The following is a 20,074-nucleotide window of genomic DNA, read 5'->3' on the forward strand; positions in this document are numbered from 1 at the left end:
AAAGGGTTATGATTTCAATTAGGGTTACAAGCCCGGAATACAGTTTCGGGTCAGGTTTAGGGTTTTAAAGCTTGGGGTTTACACATGTGTTCTAAATAGGGTTTCAAACCAGGATTAAGGTTCTGAAAGACGGGCTAAAGGATTACAATTAGGGATTCGAGACTGGTTTAGCGGTTTTAACGTTTTGGGATTTCAAATTAGGATTCCAAGCAAGCGTGGAGGTTTCAAATTAGGATGTCAAACTGGGGTTAGGGTTTTAAAAACAAGTATTAGGGTTTCAAGACCAGGTTAGGGTTTCAAATGAGGGATTCCAGTTCGAGTTTGAAGTTATGTCTTCCAGTTAGTCTTTCGAATTGGGGTTACGGTTTGAAGCAGGCCAAACTTTGGACACTTGTCTTGAAGATGATCGCATCCAAAGAGGGAAGACAGCCAATCAAGCTCAGTCTCAGACAGGAAGTGAGCTTGAAAACGACAAATCAGCATGTCGGTTTCACGTCGTTGCTGTTGATTTGTTGCCGCCGTGCGAACGAGCCAGATTTTTGTTTTCGTTTGTTTTTGTTTTTGCGGTCTTCTCCTCAAGACTCGCCGAGCGCGTCCACACCAGCGCCGCAAACCCCCTTGAGGGTGTTTTGGTTGGTCGCCCGGCACGTGAGTCCTCAAACAGCTGCACGGTGCGGGGGGCATGGGGGGGGGGGGGGGGGGGGGGGGATTGGATGAGACGCTCGTTCTCAGGGCTCAAACTCCGGAGGCCTCCAGAGGAGAGGAAGATGGGGGAGAAGGGGCGAGGGGACCAGCTGTGTTCAAGTCCCGCCTGACGTAGTCAAGTACAAATGAGACCGATTTATTATCATAAATCACATCATATTTACATGACTGTTTAAAATGTCAGACCTGTTAGCACCCTAACTGGGCTGGTCTTTGACTTCCTTTTTACACCCACCACAGACTTTATTAGGTACACCTGCACACTCCATTCATCCATCCGTTTATTTTGCATTATTTCCTCAGAAGATTATTTTCTATCGGCTCTAATCAGCGCATGCGTTCCTAACCCTAGACACTGGATGACATTTACAAAAAAAAACCAACCTTTATTAACCTTTCTCCTGGGTGGTGTCCTCCCCCAGGGCTGTGGAGCATCATGCGGAAAATGTGACTGCAGTGGTGTGCAGGGAGCCAAGGTAAGAACTCTTCTCCTCACGTTGGCCGAGTTCTCTGCAATTTCACGCGTTCTTCTGCTCCGTTGGGCCTCGTGGTCTTGTGTGCTGATACGAAGCAACTTGCGCTGTACAGTTTGGAAGGAAGTAGCGTCCTGTCCACTCATCGGGAACAAAGAAGTGAATGAGTTCCAGCTACCAAGCAGTGAGCTATTATTATTTATAAACGTAATGAGATCGATCAAAACTTGTGGCCTTACAAAGATAGTGATATTATTATTTTTTGAATAGAATATTGATGATATATTCATAAAACAAATATTTGTACATTTTTGTTTGCATGTCTCAAAGTATTTTTAAATAAAAATTAAAAATGACCAGTATTTAATGCAGTTTATTTATTTATGTATTTATTTTTAGGCTACCATTATTACGTGTTTATGATAAAACAGTGCTTCTCCAAGTGTGGTGCTAAAGCACCACTAATGGTACGTGGGCTCCCTCTGGTGGTAGGCGACAGAATCACTACCCAAGTACAGTTCAGTTGTGTTTTACACACATTACGCACACTACATTTGCATCACATTTTCAAGAACTGTTTGTTTTTAAATGTATTTTATTATTTGTTAGTCTTCGTTCAATAATTATTTAACTACTTCAAGCTGTGCATAACTTTACAGTACAATAAGGGAAAACCTTTTTTTTTTTTTTTTTTTTAGTTTTTGATGACCACCTGGACCTCTAATGCACGACTGAATTTTAATGTTCGCCGTGATGGTGTTACTTGGCCTAAAAAGTTTGAAAAGCACTGTGATAAAAATAGTGTCCAATACTATTTGTTTAAAGTACCATTTTCAATGCAACTTCTGCTTTTTGGGTGCGTTTTCCTGCGTGCTATTGGCTCACACGAGCGTATTGAAATGCCTGACAGTCTCAACACAACAGGCGACTGCTGTGGTCCACCAAATTCCCGAAAGGTGTTCAAAGGTCAAACACATTTGCGTAAATCTCCCCTGAGCGGCCCATCGGTGTCCAATGTTGCGCAACAAACAGTTGCCATGACAACTCCCAGGACTACGAACACGACATTGCACACAACGGACGCAAAGCAGGTGCTAAGTGTTCTGGGAGATGATTTTGTTCCAAGTGTGAGTATGTTTTCACGACGTACAGTACAGCCAAGTTTTTGTTTTGTTTGTTTGTTTTTTTTCTCTCCAATCGCGAGAAGAGCATAAATTGAATCTTTGTGCAAGGTCTCCACCTCGTGGCAGCTAGGGGAAATGCATCAGAACAATTTGGCGTGCAGTATTTTTTCCCTAAAAGGTTAAACGTCCATGCAAAATGTGTTCTTGTAGTTCATCAATACAACATTGTTGCAAGCATTAATAATATATAAGCAATCATTATTTATTATTATGGTTGTTACTTCACAGTTTTTAGCTGACACTCAAAACGCAGTTATTGATTATTTTTATACTGCCATATGTTCTGATCTTCTATCCAAATTTCCAGTTTCTTTCATATTATTTATTGTTATTTGTAATATTAGTTTATATTTTTTAGTGTATTTTTTTAGATTATTATCCAAATTGCTTAAAAACTTGAATTTGCCCATTGTGAGACAAATAAAAGCTGAATCTCGTCTCTTCGGGACAGCATCGTTGTGAAAAGCTCTTTATTTCAACTATAGCTATTGATTGCTCGACGGACTGATTGATTTGTGTACCATTTGTGACTTTTTCAGGGTGAGCGTGGACTCCCCGGTCTTCAAGGTAACATGGGATTCCCAGGAATGCAAGGACATGAGGGACCGCCCGGGCCAATCGGGCCCAAGGTCAGCACTTTCGCTCACATCTTCCCGATGAAAAAAAAGACATGTCAAATTGTCTTTCCGACACGATGACGTCATTATTATGACTTTATTGTGTGTATTATTTGTTGTTCAGGGAGATTCAGGGCAGTTTGGCGCTCCTGGAATCAAAGGAGTCCGGGTAAGCATCTTGGGAGAAAATGAAGCGTATTGTGATGCAATGGAAAATGTCAATGTTGTTGTTGTTGTTGTTGTTTTCCACTTGCAGGGTCCTCCTGGTCTTCCAGGTTTCCCAGGAAATCCAGGACTACCTGTAAGTACCAGTCTGTTTTTGCCCTTGTTTTTTTTTTGTTCCCTACGGGAATAGGTCACTAAGTTTAGCTTTTTGTTTTTAATTTTAATTTTTTAATTTTTTTTTAAAAGGGAATCAATGGAAACGATGGTCCACCTGGTGCGCCAGGTATCCCAGGATGCAATGGGACGAAAGTAAGATATTTGTACTGTCGATGAACTAGCACAGCCTTGAGTTTTTCCAATCTACAGTTACAAGTTGCTGTTGACTCTTTTGTGTTTGCAGATGATAGTACAGTGGTGATTTCATAAACCACATTTCCCAAATGCATCAATAAAAGATAGATAAAACAGTATGCAATAGCATTTTTCTCATGGTTCGGCAATAGAAATTGAGCAATGTCTTGTTTGGTATGCGCATTTCCCACAGTTGTCCGTTTGAATCTTGAATACCACGTGACTCCATCGTTGGTCCACTTGGTTTGAAAGTGAAACTTTGTTAACGATCGACTTTTTAACTTTGTTAACCTCGCAGCCCCATCTGACAATGTGCGTGTGTGTGCGTGTGCGTGTGTTTTAGGGAGAACCTGGTTTTGGTCTTCGAGGACCTCCTGTAAGCACTCACAATGACCCGCTCGCATTATGACTTGTTCTGAAAAGTCATCTCAAAAATGAAAATGATGGACCTTGTGTGTTTCCTCATGTTTCAGGGCAACCCAGGTCTTCCTGGAATTAAGGTCTGCTCGAATCCTATGAACCTTTTTCTACTAATACGTCAAACACCGCCTCGTCTGCAACATGTGGATGAAATCATTTCTACAATAGCAACATCTGGACTCTTTTGCAGGGCGATCCGGGCGGTGCGATTGGCATTATTCCCCTCAAAGGAGACAGAGGCTTTCCGGGCACACCTGGACTTCCTGTGTGTATTTTGCGTGTGTACGTGTGAACATCGGAATCAGGAAGTTTTTAATCGCACGTTGTGTTTCTCAGGGAGGCAGCGGACCACCCGGGCCCGTTGGTCCTCCAGGACCTCGAGGCTACATCGGACCCAAAGTGAGTTGTCCCAACGGAAACATTTTGAAAGCCATTAAATCCACGCGAGGGAACATTTAAGACCGTTATCGTTGCGTTTGACAGGGTGATGCCGGCCCACCCGGCCCCCCTGGAGAAAAGGTACAACCCAGCCCAGGGAAACAGATGAAGCATCGTTTTCTATGATTAGTTATTTGAGCTACGGTACATTGATTGATTGCTTTTTTTTTTTTTTAACTCTCTGACAGGATGACAAGCTGTTCTTTGAGAGTGAGAAAGGAGATAAAGTGAGAATTTCATCATTTCTTACCGCTTCATAATTGTTGCTGTGATCACCTGCATGTTGTCTCATTGTCATAGATGTATTCATGTCAAAATATGTCTTTCTTACATGTGCTTTATTTGAACCCATCGCACATGTAGGACACGCATTAAAATATTTCATCCTATTAAATGTATACAAATAAAGACTAAAAATCTCTTTTGATTGTCGTTGAAATTATTATTTAGAATGATAATCATCATCAGCATCATCATATTTTCATCATCTTTGTTGAAAATATATTCATCTAATATTGTCTTTTAATTAATATGGTTCAATAGATGCATTTATAGCACAGTCATCAAATAATGATTTGTATAAATCATGGTGTCAAACTGGTGGCCCGGGGGCCAGATCCGGCCCGCCACATCGTTGTATGTGGCCCGCGAAAGCAAATCAAAATTGCTCATTGTGTTCTGGTGTAATACCATTGAGATATTTGCAAGCATTTTTTTTTTTGTTACCAATCGCCCTTTGAAAAGAAATGTAATAGTTGGAAAAAAATGTTTTTATAGGCTTCTGATTTCAAAACTGGCTATTCATCAATGTGTTGTTGGTATAAATGATTGAAGAAAATACAATCAAATGTAATAATATCATTTAAGAAAATACCACTAATATACAATTCTTTATCATAATATTTATTCTCTTTTCATTATGTTCACTACTGATTCACTACTGATTGCTTTACGCTTTTGTAGCACACGCAACCAAAGGTACATTTAATAATTAAACTGCAAAAATCTTCATTTACAAAAACAAATCTGTATTATTTCTTTTTTTTTTTTTTTTTGAAATCATGATCAATATGTTTTCGTTAAATAACAATTACCATTTTTTAATTTGTTTCAACGTTCTTATTATTTTCTGTAATTTTCTTTTTCTGATTGGCTGGCTGAAATAAATCATTCTAATGATTTGTAGTGACTTTAAGGTGCAAAAAAATAATAGAAGAAGAAGAAAAAGAAACATTTCTCAGTAGGTTTCAGGGAAGTATTTCACCACTGCAACTACAGTGCCACTACAATAATAAACTAAGGTGTACCTAATGAAGTGTCCGGCGGTGGTTGTTTCTGTTCAGGGCGAGCGAGGCTTCCGAGGGCCGCCCGGCCCTCCTGGACCCCCTTCGCCGGGTGTGGAAGGCCCTGGCACAGAGTTTATCGGACCGCCGGTGCTTACTCACTCAAGTCCCTGAAAATTCAGCATTTGTTGCATGTAACTCAGAATGTGCTTTTCTTGTTACATATTCTGCATTCTTACTGCGTAAATGTTTCTGTCTCCGCAGGGAAACAGGGGATATCCAGGGGAAAAAGGAGAGAAAGTTAGTTATTCTTCTTCTCAAATATTTTGAAGTCACTTCATGTACTTAATCACCATATATTGTAGCAATCAAACACAATAATCCATTGTAAATGTGATTTGCTCTGCAGGGCTTTTGCAATATATCTATGAACGGAGTGAAGGGTGACCCGGGTCCTCCGGGACCACTAGTAAGTTTCTGACAAACTAATAAATCTTCTTGTACACCAATTGCATGATCACTTTGAAGTAGCATTTAAAGGCGTAATTATAGTTAGTTTATAGTTTTTTGTTTTTTTTTTAAAAAAAGCTCTTTTGCCTCATCTTTGAATTCCAATCAGTGTGACTGTTTTTGTTTTTGTTTTTCTTTGCTTCATATTAGGGCAAACCTGGCAAGGAAGGAGATGAAGGGCGAAAGGTAAAAGAAAAAAAAAATAAGATTGGTATTTAATGTTTTGTTTTCTTTCATTTTACTCCATAATGGGACCTCGATGGCAAATATGTGCCATGGAATGTGGACAAAGTATGATGTCAATGTTTGATGGCCATTTTGATGATTCGGTGCCGTATTCCAATTATCGCTGCACCGCGGCTTTATCCAATATTTCCGTATAAGTAAAAAAAATCAAAATAAAAAAATGCTGCACTTCAAGAGTGAGCGTTTTACAGACAAATGATGAAGTGCTAGATAATAAAACTATCAACATTGTTTCTTTATTATTATTATTTGTATTTATATTATGATGACCCCCCCCCCCCCCCCCCCAAAAAAAAAACAACAACATAATTTCTCGTTCTGTCACACAGGGAGAAAAGGGCTTCCCTGGAAATTCTGGATACCCTGGACTGCAGGTAAACAATACAACTTGTATTTACTCATCATGTATTTAAACCTTTTGTTTAAAAATTTGATAATAATCTTTTTTTAATGTATTTATTTTTTGTCTCCAGGGTGAAAAAGGAGAAAGAGGGCCTGCTGGATATGTATGTAATAACTTTTATTTTTTGATCAAAAAATTTATATAAATGTAGCATTCCCCCCCCCCCCAAACATCTTTGCTTGTATTGATATTTATTACAGTAATTATTTTTTCATTGCCATCATTTCCTTTTTTCAGTGATTGGCTTTTTTATTTGTTTTATTTTTTCGTCCAGTTGCCTTTAAAATGATAATAATAATAATAATAATATTGACAAGTCACCTGATAAATCAGTTACATACTTAACAGAAGTATACTCAAGTTAGAGCGCCTTTAGGAGGCTAATAGGGTCAAATACATGAAATAAGTGGTTTGTAATTGTAATTTGTGAAGTCTTCCCATTGTGGTTTATAGGCAAGTGGTGCCCCTGGTCCTCCTGGTCCCCGTGGTCTCCCTGGGTTGCAAGGAGAAAAAGGTAAAATAATGCCAAAGAAACACATTAACAACAGTATATTAGCTCCCTTGATTTTTGTCCTCATTCTGTTTTGTCTCTAAAGGTTTTCATGGACCTCCGGGAGAAGCAGGGCCCCCAGGTAAAACGATGATGTGTTTTCTTATGGAAACACACACACACACAGGTGTGTAACACACACACACACACTGTCTCTTGGGCTTCAGGACGCTATCATGAAGGCCCTCGTGGAGAGACTGGCCAGAAGGGAGATGAGGGTCAGAAAGGAGACAGGGGTGTTGAAGGAGAGTCTTTATTTGGACCCCCAGGCCAACCAGGCCTAGAAGGACCCCCTGGACTTCCAGGGCTACCTGGTATGCTTTGGCTTTAGACAGTACTCTCACTGCAGGGTGATTTCTATGAAAAATGTTCAACTATAGACATTTAAATCTCATCATATAATGGATTTTGTGTGTGTGCCCATAGTTGACCCTAATGAGTGCACCAATGCAAAAGGAGCCCCCGGCCCATCCGGGCCACCGGGACTTCAAGGAGAATTGGGACAGAAAGGTTTGAACAATCAAATTCCATATTTCCATTCACGGGTTCTATGATATACAGTATTTAATGTACTATGGTATTTTCTGTGTGCGAATCCAAACAGGTGACAAAGGAGAAACTTGCATCCTATGTGAAGGGTTCGGACCCGCTGGATTGCCTGGCCCCCAGGGCCTTAAAGGGGAGCGGGGTGAGTATAAGTCCGTTCATCGAAAAAGGTCAACGGCAATGTAACGGTTCACGCAGCTGAATATTGTACCGCTAGTGTGGGATCGGATCCCATTTAGAGACTGCAGGTGTGAATAGGAGGGTGAATGCCTGTGTGTCTCAATACTGCGAAGTTCTCTGCACCCCTGAACAAGATAAGTAGGAGAACATGGATTGATGGATGCATGGATGTTATAGAACTTCTACTACTGGGGTCTTGGATCAAAATGTACAGCATGCATTGTGATTCTGCTAAAATGTTAGCCATAGCTAGTATTTGTGTCAGCGTCACCATAATAAATAACACTAAAATGAATGCAATTGTATTCCAACAATATTTTTAAAGACCACAAAAGCTATGCAGGTTAAAATAAGACCACCGTAGATGCGGAAGGGGGGGGGGGAGCTATTAAATGTCATACAAAATAATCCAACAATAGGTCTAGGTTTTTATAGAAAGAACTCTAGATCTGCATCCAAAATGTGGTCTCTGAGCTATTATATATACAATTATATATATATATATATATATATATCCCTCGTTTATCGATGGGGTTACGTACTGTGTGCTGCTGGTGACAATTGTCGCTTATTGCTCTGTAAGCAATGAGCTTATGATAGACTGGCAACCAGTCCAAGGTCAGTCTGCCTTTTACCCTAAATCTTTCCATAAATGTGAACAGGATCTTGAGCACAGAGACTTGACCACAAGTATTCTCCTTTTCATGTACCTCCACTCAAGTATCCCTTATTTGTCTTCAGGACCTCCTGGTCCAGTGGGAAGCAAAGGCGATAAAGGTCATTCTGGACCATCAGGAACTCCTGGAAGACCTGTAGGTAACATTGACAACATAAGTACTGTACATATTTCCTAGGTTCTTATAAATCAACCTGTATTTAGGGCAACGGTGGCATTCCTGGTTTGATTGGAGCACCTGGTGCAGTTGGAGAGCCAGGAGACATATTCATTGCTCCTGGTCTTAAAGGAGACAAAGGCTTCCCTGGTCCTAGTGGTTCACCTGGACAACCAGGTCTAGATGGACTCCCAGGGAGTGATGGCCTACCAGGTGTTCCTGGTTACAAAGGAGAACCTGTGAGTATTGTGTCATTGGAATAGTTTTAGTAGGTCATATTGAAGTCTTCATTCACTTGGACAACCCTGCTTTCAGGGCAAAGTGCGCATCAAGGGTGACCGTGGATTAATTGGGGACCCTGGTCTTACCGGCCCCCCTGGGGAGAGGGGTTCCCCAGGTCTTCCAGGCTATGGGCGACCTGGTGTGCCTGGAGACAAGGGCAGTCAGGGGAGGTCTGGCATCCCCGGATCACCTGGAGCATCTGGTAAGACATCAACTCTACTGTAACAATCATGCAGAAAGACCATAATGAAACCCTTTTAAATAGCCTTTACAAATGGGCCCAGGGTTCTTATGCACATGCATTCATGAATTCACTTTCTCTACTTTACATTTACTAGGTGCAAAAGGTGAGCCAGGTCAAGGTGTGAGCACCCCTGGACCACAAGGTGCACCTGGACCACGAGGAGAACCTGGCAGAGATGGCCCTCATGGTAAACAATAACCTTCATTCCCCAATTCTTCACCTTTTACCAATCCAATGAAGTTTATTTGGGAACTGTTGAAATAATGGATTTATCTAAAAAAAAAAAAAAAAAAAAAAAAAAAAGTGAAAAAGAATCCATCCATTTGACCAGATCATTTTGTTGCTTGCAGGTCCAACAGGTCCCCAAGGAGACTCAGGAATACACGGTTTTCCTGGACAGAAAGGTGATCAAGGACCACCAGGGATTGGATTTCCAGGCCCAACTGGTGCAAAAGGTACTTAAACTGGTATAAAACCTTTTAAATACATATTCATACCAAAGACGTCCAATGGATACTGATAGAACCATAAAGATGACAAGAAAATACAAACAGAAGAGAGATTTTATTCATATTCCTAGGAATCAGTGGAATTCCAGGAGCTCCGGGATTGCCAGGAGAGACAGGGAGACCTGGACAGGACGGTATTTCTGGACAACCTGGTCCACAGGGACACAAAGTATGTATTTCTTTGGTACCCTAAGATAAATGACTGATAAGTGGAATGATATTCTTTAAAAGCAGGACACTCATGTATCCAGGTTCTAACCGTTTAACATAGTATTTTGGAAGCGTTTATGTGTCTTAACATCACTGTCAAAATAGCATCTTTACTGTATGTGACAGGGTGAACCGGGAATGGGGCTCCCAGGCCAAAAAGGTTCACAGGGTCCTCCAGGAATTATTGGCTTCCCTGGAGACAAAGGTAACACTGGATTACCTGGTATTCCTGGGCGAGTGGGCCTGACAGGACCACCAGGACTTCAGGGAGTAAAAGGTAAAGCTGGACTTTTACAAGAGTAAATGTATTCAGTCAATGCCATCAAGTTGAAAGACCAAAATAAAAAAAATATGTTTTTATTTGGTCTCAGGTACCATTGGACCCCCTGGACCTGCTGGAGTTATAGGATTACCAGGTGCTCCAGGAAAGGGTTTACCAGGGGCCCCAGGACCACAAGGACAACCTGGAGAGCCCGGTCCATTTGGTAAGTACAAGCCATGCCAGTCTTTTTACACAGTTGGTTGCAATGGGTTAATTGTAATCAGATAACTAAGTTGTATTTACCTTTTTTGTTTTATCTTCTGCATTTCTTTGTAGGTAGGGTAGGTGATAAAGGAGAGAGTGGCTATCCAGGCCCCCCCGGCATTGGCATGCCAGGGCCTCAAGGAGAAAAAGGACTCACTGGGTTCCCTGGAGCCCCTGGTGTAAAAGGACTGCCAGGACCATCAGGCTTGCCAGGAAGGGATGGACTGATAGGAAAACAAGGTGAGAACAATTGTATAGCACGGGTTCCATTTGTTTGTCAGTACACCCATCGGTGTCACCACTGATACCAATTTGTACCGGAAATCTCAAGAACTCTTTTTTTTTAGACATAGTGATTTCACTCTGTCTTTGTTGGCTAGGTACAAAAGGTGAAATGGGGGTCATAGGGACTCCGGGATTGCCAGGATTTCCTGGACCACCCGGTTTATCTGGAAGTCAAGGCTTGAGAGGTAACAAATCAACTCATAAGATGAATTCTACTTTTCATCAGCATGTCAGTCTTTGACTGGGTGGGATATCACTGTGATTACCTGTCAAAATGCTTGGCTTTTTGGGTGTATAGTTCAGTCGGTTAGCCTTATCAGAAATGAGATTAGTAGCTGTGAGGCCATTCTTTGAGGTGCCTGTTTGGATTAATCCCCGGGAGAGGTGACATTCTAGTATGAAGCAGAATTATGATGTCAAAATACATCACGCATTGGTTTTGTGGTCAGTGTACATCCACAATCCAGGTTGCTAATGCTTCTGTGGAAAATCATGTCAGAAGTGGGTTGGTTAGCTGCCTATCTAGTTTCATCAAAATCAATAAACCTGGGTTTAGGTTCCTACTCTTCGTTGCCAAAGACATTTGAAACAAAATAAGGGAGGGGGGGGGGGGGGACACTTAAATGCAGTGGCGGGCGGTGGATTTCGGACGTGGGCACTGCAACATAAATTAATAAAATTTTATGTAAATTGTAAAAGAAAGTCTGTCTTTTGATAAGGGTTAAACCAGCAGAGAAGGCTCTGAAGGCCCTCACTGTACATCTCTGGTTAAATGTATCGTTCTCAGGTGATCATGGTCTTCCTGGTTCGCGAGGACAAGCCGGAGAGTCTGGACTTAAAGGAGAGAGGGGAGAGACAGGGCTACAGGGACCTCCGGGGAACATGAGTAAAGTTGACATGGAGCACATGAAAGGGAACAAGGGAGACCTTGGAGATCCAGGTGTGAATCTATGAAACACCAAAGTCGATTCAAGTGTCACACTTACACACAGATCACAACAAATGCAAGTGATGTACAGTACACTTTAATAACATTGTACATGTTGTCTGTCTAACTAGGAAACCCTGGAATAACAGGACAAAAAGGCTTTCGCGGACTACCTGGAGATCCTGGAATGCCAGGAAAAAATGGAGAACCTGGTTTAGCCGGACAGCCAGGTGAATTGCGTAATCAAATTCAAAAACTTCCAATGTAAAAAACACCAAAGGAAGAACGATTAAGTTGTGTTTGATCAATGTGTCTCAGGTCAGAAAGGTGACTCTGGCGTTCTTGGAGAACCAGGCAGTATGGGACCACCAGGGCAAAAGGGGAGTGCAGGCGAGATGGGAATACCAGGTAAGGTGAAATGCAAATGTGGATTGTGTACATATGAATAGCTGTGATAAATTCATGAATGGAAAAGTATAGTTTTTCTTACCTATTGTGTGCAGGTCCAGTTGGTCCAAAGGGTCTTAAAGGAGGTGTAGGTACACCAGGCCATCCTGGTTTCAGAGGAGCAGATGGAGAGAAAGGAGAACAAGGAACACCTGGTGAACCAGGTATTGGTCTCCCAGGATTTCCAGGAGAACAGGTAATCCTCTGGCTTTATTATTATCATTATTATTATTATTTTATGTTTAGCATCTTTTCCTAAATGACTGGATCTTGACTAGAAAACGTGGACTCAAGCTTATTAAAAAAAGAGTCTTGCTCTAATATAGACATATACGTATTAAATGCTGTTAACAACCCAATAAAAACTGTTCCAGGACAGGTTTTGAGCCTATGTTTGGGAAAGGCTGATAACAGTATGTACACTGGGTTCAAAGGGCGGACTGCTTATAGTACCCTTAGCTGTAGAGTACTCCTGACATTCACATGATAGCAGTGCCCTCTGTTGCATTTGCGAGAAATAAAATACAAAAATCATCTATCCATCCATTATCTGAGCCGCTTATCCTCACAAGGGCCGCGGGAGCACTGGAGCCTATCTCAGCTATCATCTGGCAGGAGGCGGGGTACACCCTGTAATGGTTGCCAGCCAATCATAGGGCACATATAAACAAACAACCATTCGTACTCACATTCACACCTATGGGCAATATAGAGTCCTCAATTAACCAGTTAAGCATTTATAGATACCACCAGCCTCTTGCTTTTTTTTTGTCAGTAGTGTACTTGTTTTTAACACTATCATTACTTTGTTTTGTTTTTTTTCCCTCCTAGGGACAACCCGGCCAATCAGGACTCCCAGGACCGCGAGGAGAGAAGGGTCTGAAGGGTCACTTTGGAATGCCTGGCATGCCAGGACTGCAGGGAGCTAAGGGAGACAAAGGAATATTTGGCACTCCAGGTCAGACTTCACTCTGTGTTGTCGCACCCATCAACAACATCCAGAATTATCATGATGCATGATATGTGACTATATAATTCATGTAGGCCAGCCCGGTATACCTGGTGAGAAGGGTGTTCCAGGGCTGCCAGGGTCTGCAGGAGAGCCTGGTCAAGATGGCCAGCTAGGTAAGGAGCAGGTTTATTTCAAACTACAAACAAAAGCCTGCAATTGGTTATCATATAGATTTACTGGTGCTGTGTTGATTCTGTTTTTTTAGTTTAGTGTAACAAATCCAGTATGAATTTGTTCTCTACCAGGTGAGAGTGGTTTGTCAGGACCTCCTGGTCCACCTGGAGAGAAAGGAGAAGCTGGTGTTGATGGCATTCCGGGATCCTCAGGAGAGCGAGGAGACCCTGGTCGGTACCACACAATGATTTTCAACATTTTATGTTACATTTTACATTTATCTTTTTTTGCATGCTTTCATCAGGACACTACAGAACCAGTCCAAAAAATATTCCAATCCTAAACATGTAGGAATGCATTGTGATTATTAAGTAAACTTTGCTCTGCAGGTTTACCCGGTCTTAGTATTCCAGGACCCACGGGGGAGCTAGGTAGCAAAGGTGAGAGTTGCCTCCATCACTAATTCAATATTCCGCTAATTTTGAATGAGTGTAAATGTGAAGATATCTCTTGTGTGTCTTGATATCCAGGTGACAAAGGTAGTCCCGGCTTCCCAGGCACCCCAGGCTATCCCGGTGTGCCTGGTATCAAAGGAGACAAGGGACTTACCGGCTTTCAGGGGCGCCAAGGTGAGCCAGGAGAAATTGGGCTCCCAGGAATCTCTCTCGAGGGCACGAAAGGAAATCAGGGTGAAAATGGACAACCTGGAGAACCAGGTATGCCACAACTTACGGTTGTATAAGGAGGGTTTCTGACCAGGCGGGTAATATTGTACCAGAAATAAAAACAGTATCTCAAATCATTATATAACAGGAATCATTGGCGCACCAGGACTTTCTGGTGTGCCAGGCCGAGATGGGCAGAAGGGGGATAAAGGAGACCATGGTCTCCCCGGTTTCCAGGGAGAGTCAGGGCAAAAGGGTGACACTGGAACACCTGGATTTCCTGTACGTAACAATGCCTTTGACAGATGTGCAGTGAAGAGGATGCAATTTTAATTTTTACTAGTTACGTAAGTTGAAGAAAGTTCTTAAATATGCACATATTTGTGTTATAAAGGGGCCAGCTGGTCTTTCAGGTGTTCATGGTCCCAAAGGAGAGAGCGGACTTCAGGGGGTGCCCGGTTTCCCAGGTGGATAGAAATGGATCTTGCTCTTATCTGTGAAAGACAACATGTGCTCAAGCTATTCTTCTGTTCTTGTTATTGTCGGTATCCAGGTACAAAAGGTAATCAAGGCGATTTTGGATTCAAAGGAGAACTTGGAGACAGAGGATTTCAAGGAGAAAAGGGTAAGAGGATAGAGCATGACGTTGAGTCTATCGTCAATTCCGCTCTACTCTGGATCACAGGGAAGCTATCTTGTATAGTATCCAAACTGGCGAGAGACACCCTCAACACATCACCCACCAGTTATAGGGCTTGATGGATCTACGTAAACCAAAACAATATTCTAATGTATTTCAGGGAATGTTGGCCCCCCTGGTCCCCCTGGTCCACACACCTTCATCAAAGGAGACGTTGGTCACCCGGGTATCACAGGCTTACCAGGACCGCAGGGGCCAGCTGGGTTCCCAGGACAGAAAGGACAGCAAGGTAAAACTGAATAATTCATTGATTGTTAAGAATGCAGTTGATTGTGCAGAGTTAATTGCTTATTGTATTGATCTTGTCGTGAAGCAACTGGGGCAATATGTATTCGAGATATTGCATTTCAATGATCATCCATAGTTATTATGGTCTTACAGGTCCTCCCCAACTGCTTTAATAAGTTTAACACAATTTTTATTGATTTGTCCAGGTCTGACAGGTCTTCCAGGGCCAAAAGGGGAAGATGGCCTCCCTGGATATCACGGTCAGGCAGGATCCAAAGGCAACTCTGGTCTGCCTGGGCCACAAGGTTAGAAGTCGACATGATTAGTGTGTAAAGATGCTTAAAGAAACAACCATTAACAAAACATGTCCTTAGGACCCAGAGGCTATCCTGGACCACCAGGACCTGATGGTGTTCCTGGCCAAGTGGGACCACCTGGCCCCTCCTCCATGGATCACGGTTTCCTGGTGACTCGGCACAGCCAAACAGTGGAGGTTCCAGTTTGTCCTGAGGGCACCTCGCCCATTTATGATGGCTACTCATTGCTCTACGTGCAAGGCAATGAACGCTCTCACGGGCAAGATCTCGGTGAGAATCTTACACAAAAAGATGGAAGTCATGTGAAAAAGTAGCTTTGTAAGGAAGGTTTTATGCCTTGGGTCTCCAGGTACGGCAGGGAGCTGTCTAAGGAAGTTCAGCCCGATGCCCTTCTTGTTCTGCAACATCAACAACGTCTGCAACTTTGCCTCCCGTAATGACTACTCATACTGGCTCACCTCGCCAGAGCCCATGCCCATGAGCATGGCGCCAATTACCGGCGAAAGCATTAAACCCTTCATCAGCAGGTGAAACTTTAATGTGTCCATCAAGTTCTTCGGTTCTATAATCACGCTTGTCGGAACACTCTCATGCGCTCATTTGTTTACAGGTGTGCAGTATGTGAAGCTCCAGCCATGGTGATTGCGGTTCACAGTCAGACCATTATGATCCCTGCGTGTCCTTACGGTTGGGACTCTCTGTGGATCGGCTACTCCTTTGTCATGGTGAGACGCAACAATAAATATTTGTTGGATTTTGTTGTGGCGGCACGGTGTATGAGCGGTTAGCACGTCTGCCTCACAGTTCTGAGGTTCTGGGTTCAAAACCTGTCTCCATTTGAATGTTCTCCATGTACTGTAGTTTTTCTCCTGGTACTCAATGTAAGATTTATTGACAACTCTGATTTGCCCATAGGTGTGAATGTGTGATTGGTTGTATGGCTGGCAACCAGTCCAGGATGTATCCCTCTTCTCTTCCAAGGTTACCTGAGATAGGTTCTAGTCCACCCGCGACCCCAATGAGGATAAGTGGTATAAAAAAAATTAATGGATGGATAGATTTTATTGTAATAGTTTTGCGAGTCAAGCAGTATTATTCTGTTGGGAATGTGAAAGTACATGCAGTTTCAGATTTCGGGTTTTGCCTATGAAGAGTATATATGTTAGCGGTGTAAACAACATGAAAACCAGAGCGATGTCTCCGCGTGAAAATCCAGCACTTGGAAAACTGAAAAAAGATGGAAAATCAATTAGAACCACAGGTGCGAAGTGACAAAGTACAAGTACTTTACAAAGTACTGTACTGAAGTAGATTTTTCAGATATCTGAGTATTTTTCTGGCGACTTTCCTTTTAAACACGAATATCTGTACTTTCTACTCCTTACATTTTAAAAAATGAGGTCGTCACTTTTAAAACCTTATCAAAAGTTAGCGAGGACGCAACATAAAAAGAAGAATGGTGAAAAACATAACAAGGGTGCCTGCACATTGCGCGTTGTGCAGTTGCGCACACGTCATACAATCACAACACGGGAACTCCGAAGTCACAAATAAGAATATTTTTTGGCTCTTTTTTCAAAAGTGCCTACAATGAATGAACTACGTTAGTTTTGTAGAAAGCTAGCTTGTTGAAGTCTGGCTCACTGGCAGTAAATTACGTCACGTTTGAGCAGTAATTCCAACACATTTATTTGGCCACTGCAAAACAAAACCATAAATGTTATGCCAACCCACCCCTGTATTGACAAACACAAACAAGAACTACGGTGGCCCTTAAAGGTCAAAACAATACAGGCTACCCATGATATTGCTCGTACTCTGCATACTGCATGTGTGTGGTTGTTTAGCACACCAGTGCCGGTGCTGAGGGCTCGGGCCAGGCTCTGGCATCTCCCGGTTCCTGCTTGGAGGAGTTCCGAAGCGCTCCGTTCATCGAGTGCCACGGTCGCGGAACCTGCAACTATTACGCCAACTCCTACAGCTTCTGGCTTGCGACGATCGAAGACAGCGAGATGTTTACGTAAGTCTGGTGAACTTCGCACACGTGCCGTTTTAGAGAACAACCGGCGACATTCTATCGCAATATTTTATGATAATAGTCTTATGACTGTATTTTGGAAACAATCATGACAGTATCATGATATTTTGTCAACCATAATACAGTGATGATAAATTATTATTGTCGTTATTATATAAACAGTATCACAATATTTTGTCAACCATAGCGATAACAACACAATATCGTGCCAATAATTGCTCATTGATACAATATATTACAAGAAAAGCATTGACAATTCCTCATGATATGAATGTAAATGAAAACGTTATCTTTGTCGTATCGTGATAGTGTCATTATCATTGCAAAAACATTGTGATAATATTGTATTGTGTTTCCAAACGCAATCGATACTGTACTATTAGGAATGACAGAACGTTACATGACCATATCGATTTCGTCGTATGATTTTTTTTTTTTACCCCCCCCATAACAAATCGAATTGTATGAAAGTTTTCTTCTCTCTTCATTTCTAGGAAACCCGTGCCAACGACACTAAAAGCGGGAAATCTGCGAACGCACATAAGCCGCTGTCAGGTGTGCATGAAGAGAACATAAACCCCCCCCCCCCGCCTGACTTGCGATCCTGTTCACTTGGCTTTAAAAATTCCTAATGTCCGAGGATGGTGCTATTTCCCTGCATGTGTGAGGGCGAAGGGAGTGAGTTTGAACTTTAGCAAACCAGAACAAAATTCAAAGACCAAGTGCCTCTCGCTCCATGCAAAACATTTCTACTAACAAAGAACGGCGCCCAGTTTACCACTGCACTGAGTAGATGCCCGCTGAACCGGTAAACTAGTGTTCATTTTGAAAGGGGCGCTGTTGCTATTGAATCTTTACTTATCTGACGTATTCCATTTGCTCCTTGAAAGATAACGCTACATGTTTATAATATAGAGCCACACTATGTTTTTAAACTTGTTTGCACACACTGATATTAAGGATGGGACTTGCCACTGACTCCGCAATCATTTGCTAACGCACGACACGCAGATTTATAGCAATTATCCTGTTGTAAATATAATGCATTCCTAGTTCAACATACTCCTCAGGTTATTATTGAGTCTACTCTGTGTTTTATTAAAGCCCTTTTTATTTATGAGACTATGTTGGACTCGAGTGTATGCAAGGTTCAATGGACCCAAAGACATTTTGCGCCTTAATAACAGCACTGTAGTAGAAATGGCAGATTAGAATGTGTGTGTTTGGCGGAACACTTCTCTGTTGTAACAATGCTTCTCATCAATAATTATATAAACATATATATATATATATATATATATATATATATATATATAGCTACACAGTTAGAAAAGCTTTACAGAATACCATTTGATGTTAAGTAGCATTGTTGCAACAAATGAAAATCTACCAAAAACAAATGTTATTGTTTGTGTTGTTGCTGTTGCTGATGCTTAAACAAAGTCGCTAAATGTAAAAGAAATAACCCAACTTTACGGCGTTTTTTTTTGTTTTTTTTTGCTTTACTCTTCTCCCCATTCAGTGAGTCCAATCTTTGATCTGCCAAAAATGCACGTGTATATCCAGTATACAGCATATATTTTACTTTCACATAACATGCACTTGCTACTCTTATTGTGAACTTCTTTTTGTTGTTGTTGTTTGGCTACAAAATGCATCTTTCACACACATTTTGTTGAAACATAAAGCAATACGGGGGGATCTTTTTATACAGTTAATGCTAAAAATACTGGTACCTGACAAGATATTATTTAAAGTGACTTTTTTTTAATTGGTTAGAAATGACAAAAGTGGCAAAAAATTCTGAAGCGTTGGGGTAAGACAGTTTAATTACAAAAATATGCCGAATATATCCATTTCGATAAAAAGTACCATGTCAAAAATGAGTCATACGCTTTCTCAAGGTATATTCATTTTAATTTTTTTTATTGATTAGAATGTGCTAGACGAAGTAGAGGTTACGAGGATTCTTCAGAACGTAACGTAAAACATCATTGCTGTGTACAGAAAAAAAAGAAATCTCTGGTTTTTGACACTTTTTTGGGTGATATTTCCAAACGGACAATACCCACTCAAAAAACACAAATCCACTTTAAGTGAAAATATTGCCAAGGTATGAATCATGTAGGGCTCAGCTGTCAGGTTTAATGTGATAATTATTACTACAACGTCAGTCAATCCAACACAATGAAGACTATTAAGGTTTTGTACGGAAAAATAAAAGATATAAACCCAATTATAAACTGACCACAACATGCATTTGTTACTCAAACAGAGTGTCAGTGATTAACATTACAGTTTTTCATATTTTCCAAATTTGTGTAACTCATGCAATAAAGTCATTTGTAGAAGATTATTTGTCTGTTTCTGCAACTGCAGCAGTTTATACATGATGTTGCAGTACCTCTTTCGGCCACATGAGGGTGCCAGCATAATTTGCACTGGTGATTTGTGTTCTTCCAAGTCCAGTGACTGGCTGAGTTTTGGTTGGAGTATTTTATTTGAATTTGGTCCTTCCAGGATCATAAAGAGTTATTCAGCCTAATTGAAGAGCATGATAAGAAGACGAAGCAGCCACCAGCTCAGCTGGCACTTCTGCCGGGAGGCGGGCCAACAAACCCGTTCACCTCCTTCCTCGACGAAAACAAAAACAGATCGATGGGAA

At 41.6% G+C, this 20,074-nt stretch overlaps 1 protein-coding gene across 2 annotated transcripts in view; it reads left to right on the top strand.

The window, feature by feature from the left end:
- Positions 1–19,762, top strand: part of col4a1 (collagen, type IV, alpha 1) — a 66,586-nt gene extending 46,824 nt beyond the window's left edge. For both annotated transcript variants that reach the window (XM_061692976.1, XM_061692975.1), the window contains exons 3-53: positions 1,128–1,181; positions 2,902–2,991; positions 3,104–3,148; positions 3,236–3,280; positions 3,391–3,453; positions 3,839–3,871; positions 3,969–3,995; positions 4,106–4,180; positions 4,252–4,314; positions 4,399–4,434; positions 4,542–4,580; positions 5,697–5,786; positions 5,901–5,936; positions 6,046–6,105; positions 6,297–6,332; positions 6,722–6,766; positions 6,866–6,898; positions 7,249–7,309; positions 7,392–7,427; positions 7,513–7,659; positions 7,772–7,855; positions 7,950–8,033; positions 8,813–8,883; positions 8,952–9,143; positions 9,220–9,388; positions 9,525–9,617; positions 9,781–9,885; positions 10,011–10,108; positions 10,276–10,426; positions 10,521–10,634; positions 10,748–10,915; positions 11,056–11,145; positions 11,748–11,900; positions 12,020–12,118; positions 12,207–12,296; positions 12,392–12,531; positions 13,167–13,293; positions 13,380–13,460; positions 13,593–13,691; positions 13,851–13,901; positions 13,992–14,177; positions 14,275–14,408; positions 14,521–14,593; positions 14,680–14,751; positions 14,927–15,055; positions 15,261–15,359; positions 15,429–15,641; positions 15,721–15,898; positions 15,982–16,096; positions 17,219–17,391; positions 17,904–19,762. In XM_061692976.1, coding sequence (XP_061548960.1) covers positions 1,128–1,181; positions 2,902–2,991; positions 3,104–3,148; positions 3,236–3,280; positions 3,391–3,453; positions 3,839–3,871; positions 3,969–3,995; positions 4,106–4,180; positions 4,252–4,314; positions 4,399–4,434; positions 4,542–4,580; positions 5,697–5,786; positions 5,901–5,936; positions 6,046–6,105; positions 6,297–6,332; positions 6,722–6,766; positions 6,866–6,898; positions 7,249–7,309; positions 7,392–7,427; positions 7,513–7,659; positions 7,772–7,855; positions 7,950–8,033; positions 8,813–8,883; positions 8,952–9,143; positions 9,220–9,388; positions 9,525–9,617; positions 9,781–9,885; positions 10,011–10,108; positions 10,276–10,426; positions 10,521–10,634; positions 10,748–10,915; positions 11,056–11,145; positions 11,748–11,900; positions 12,020–12,118; positions 12,207–12,296; positions 12,392–12,531; positions 13,167–13,293; positions 13,380–13,460; positions 13,593–13,691; positions 13,851–13,901; positions 13,992–14,177; positions 14,275–14,408; positions 14,521–14,593; positions 14,680–14,751; positions 14,927–15,055; positions 15,261–15,359; positions 15,429–15,641; positions 15,721–15,898; positions 15,982–16,096; positions 17,219–17,391; positions 17,904–17,985 — 4,827 coding nt within the window. In that variant the 3' untranslated portion in view covers positions 17,986–19,762. The remainder of the gene's footprint in view (positions 1–1,127; positions 1,182–2,901; positions 2,992–3,103; positions 3,149–3,235; positions 3,281–3,390; positions 3,454–3,838; positions 3,872–3,968; positions 3,996–4,105; positions 4,181–4,251; positions 4,315–4,398; positions 4,435–4,541; positions 4,581–5,696; positions 5,787–5,900; positions 5,937–6,045; positions 6,106–6,296; positions 6,333–6,721; positions 6,767–6,865; positions 6,899–7,248; positions 7,310–7,391; positions 7,428–7,512; positions 7,660–7,771; positions 7,856–7,949; positions 8,034–8,812; positions 8,884–8,951; positions 9,144–9,219; positions 9,389–9,524; positions 9,618–9,780; positions 9,886–10,010; positions 10,109–10,275; positions 10,427–10,520; positions 10,635–10,747; positions 10,916–11,055; positions 11,146–11,747; positions 11,901–12,019; positions 12,119–12,206; positions 12,297–12,391; positions 12,532–13,166; positions 13,294–13,379; positions 13,461–13,592; positions 13,692–13,850; positions 13,902–13,991; positions 14,178–14,274; positions 14,409–14,520; positions 14,594–14,679; positions 14,752–14,926; positions 15,056–15,260; positions 15,360–15,428; positions 15,642–15,720; positions 15,899–15,981; positions 16,097–17,218; positions 17,392–17,903) is intronic.
- The last annotated feature ends 312 nt before the right edge of the window (positions 19,763–20,074 follow it).

This window comes from Phycodurus eques, chromosome 12, assembly GCF_024500275.1.
Source record: "Phycodurus eques isolate BA_2022a chromosome 12, UOR_Pequ_1.1, whole genome shotgun sequence".
Lineage (NCBI taxonomy): Eukaryota > Metazoa > Chordata > Actinopteri > Syngnathiformes > Syngnathidae > Phycodurus > Phycodurus eques.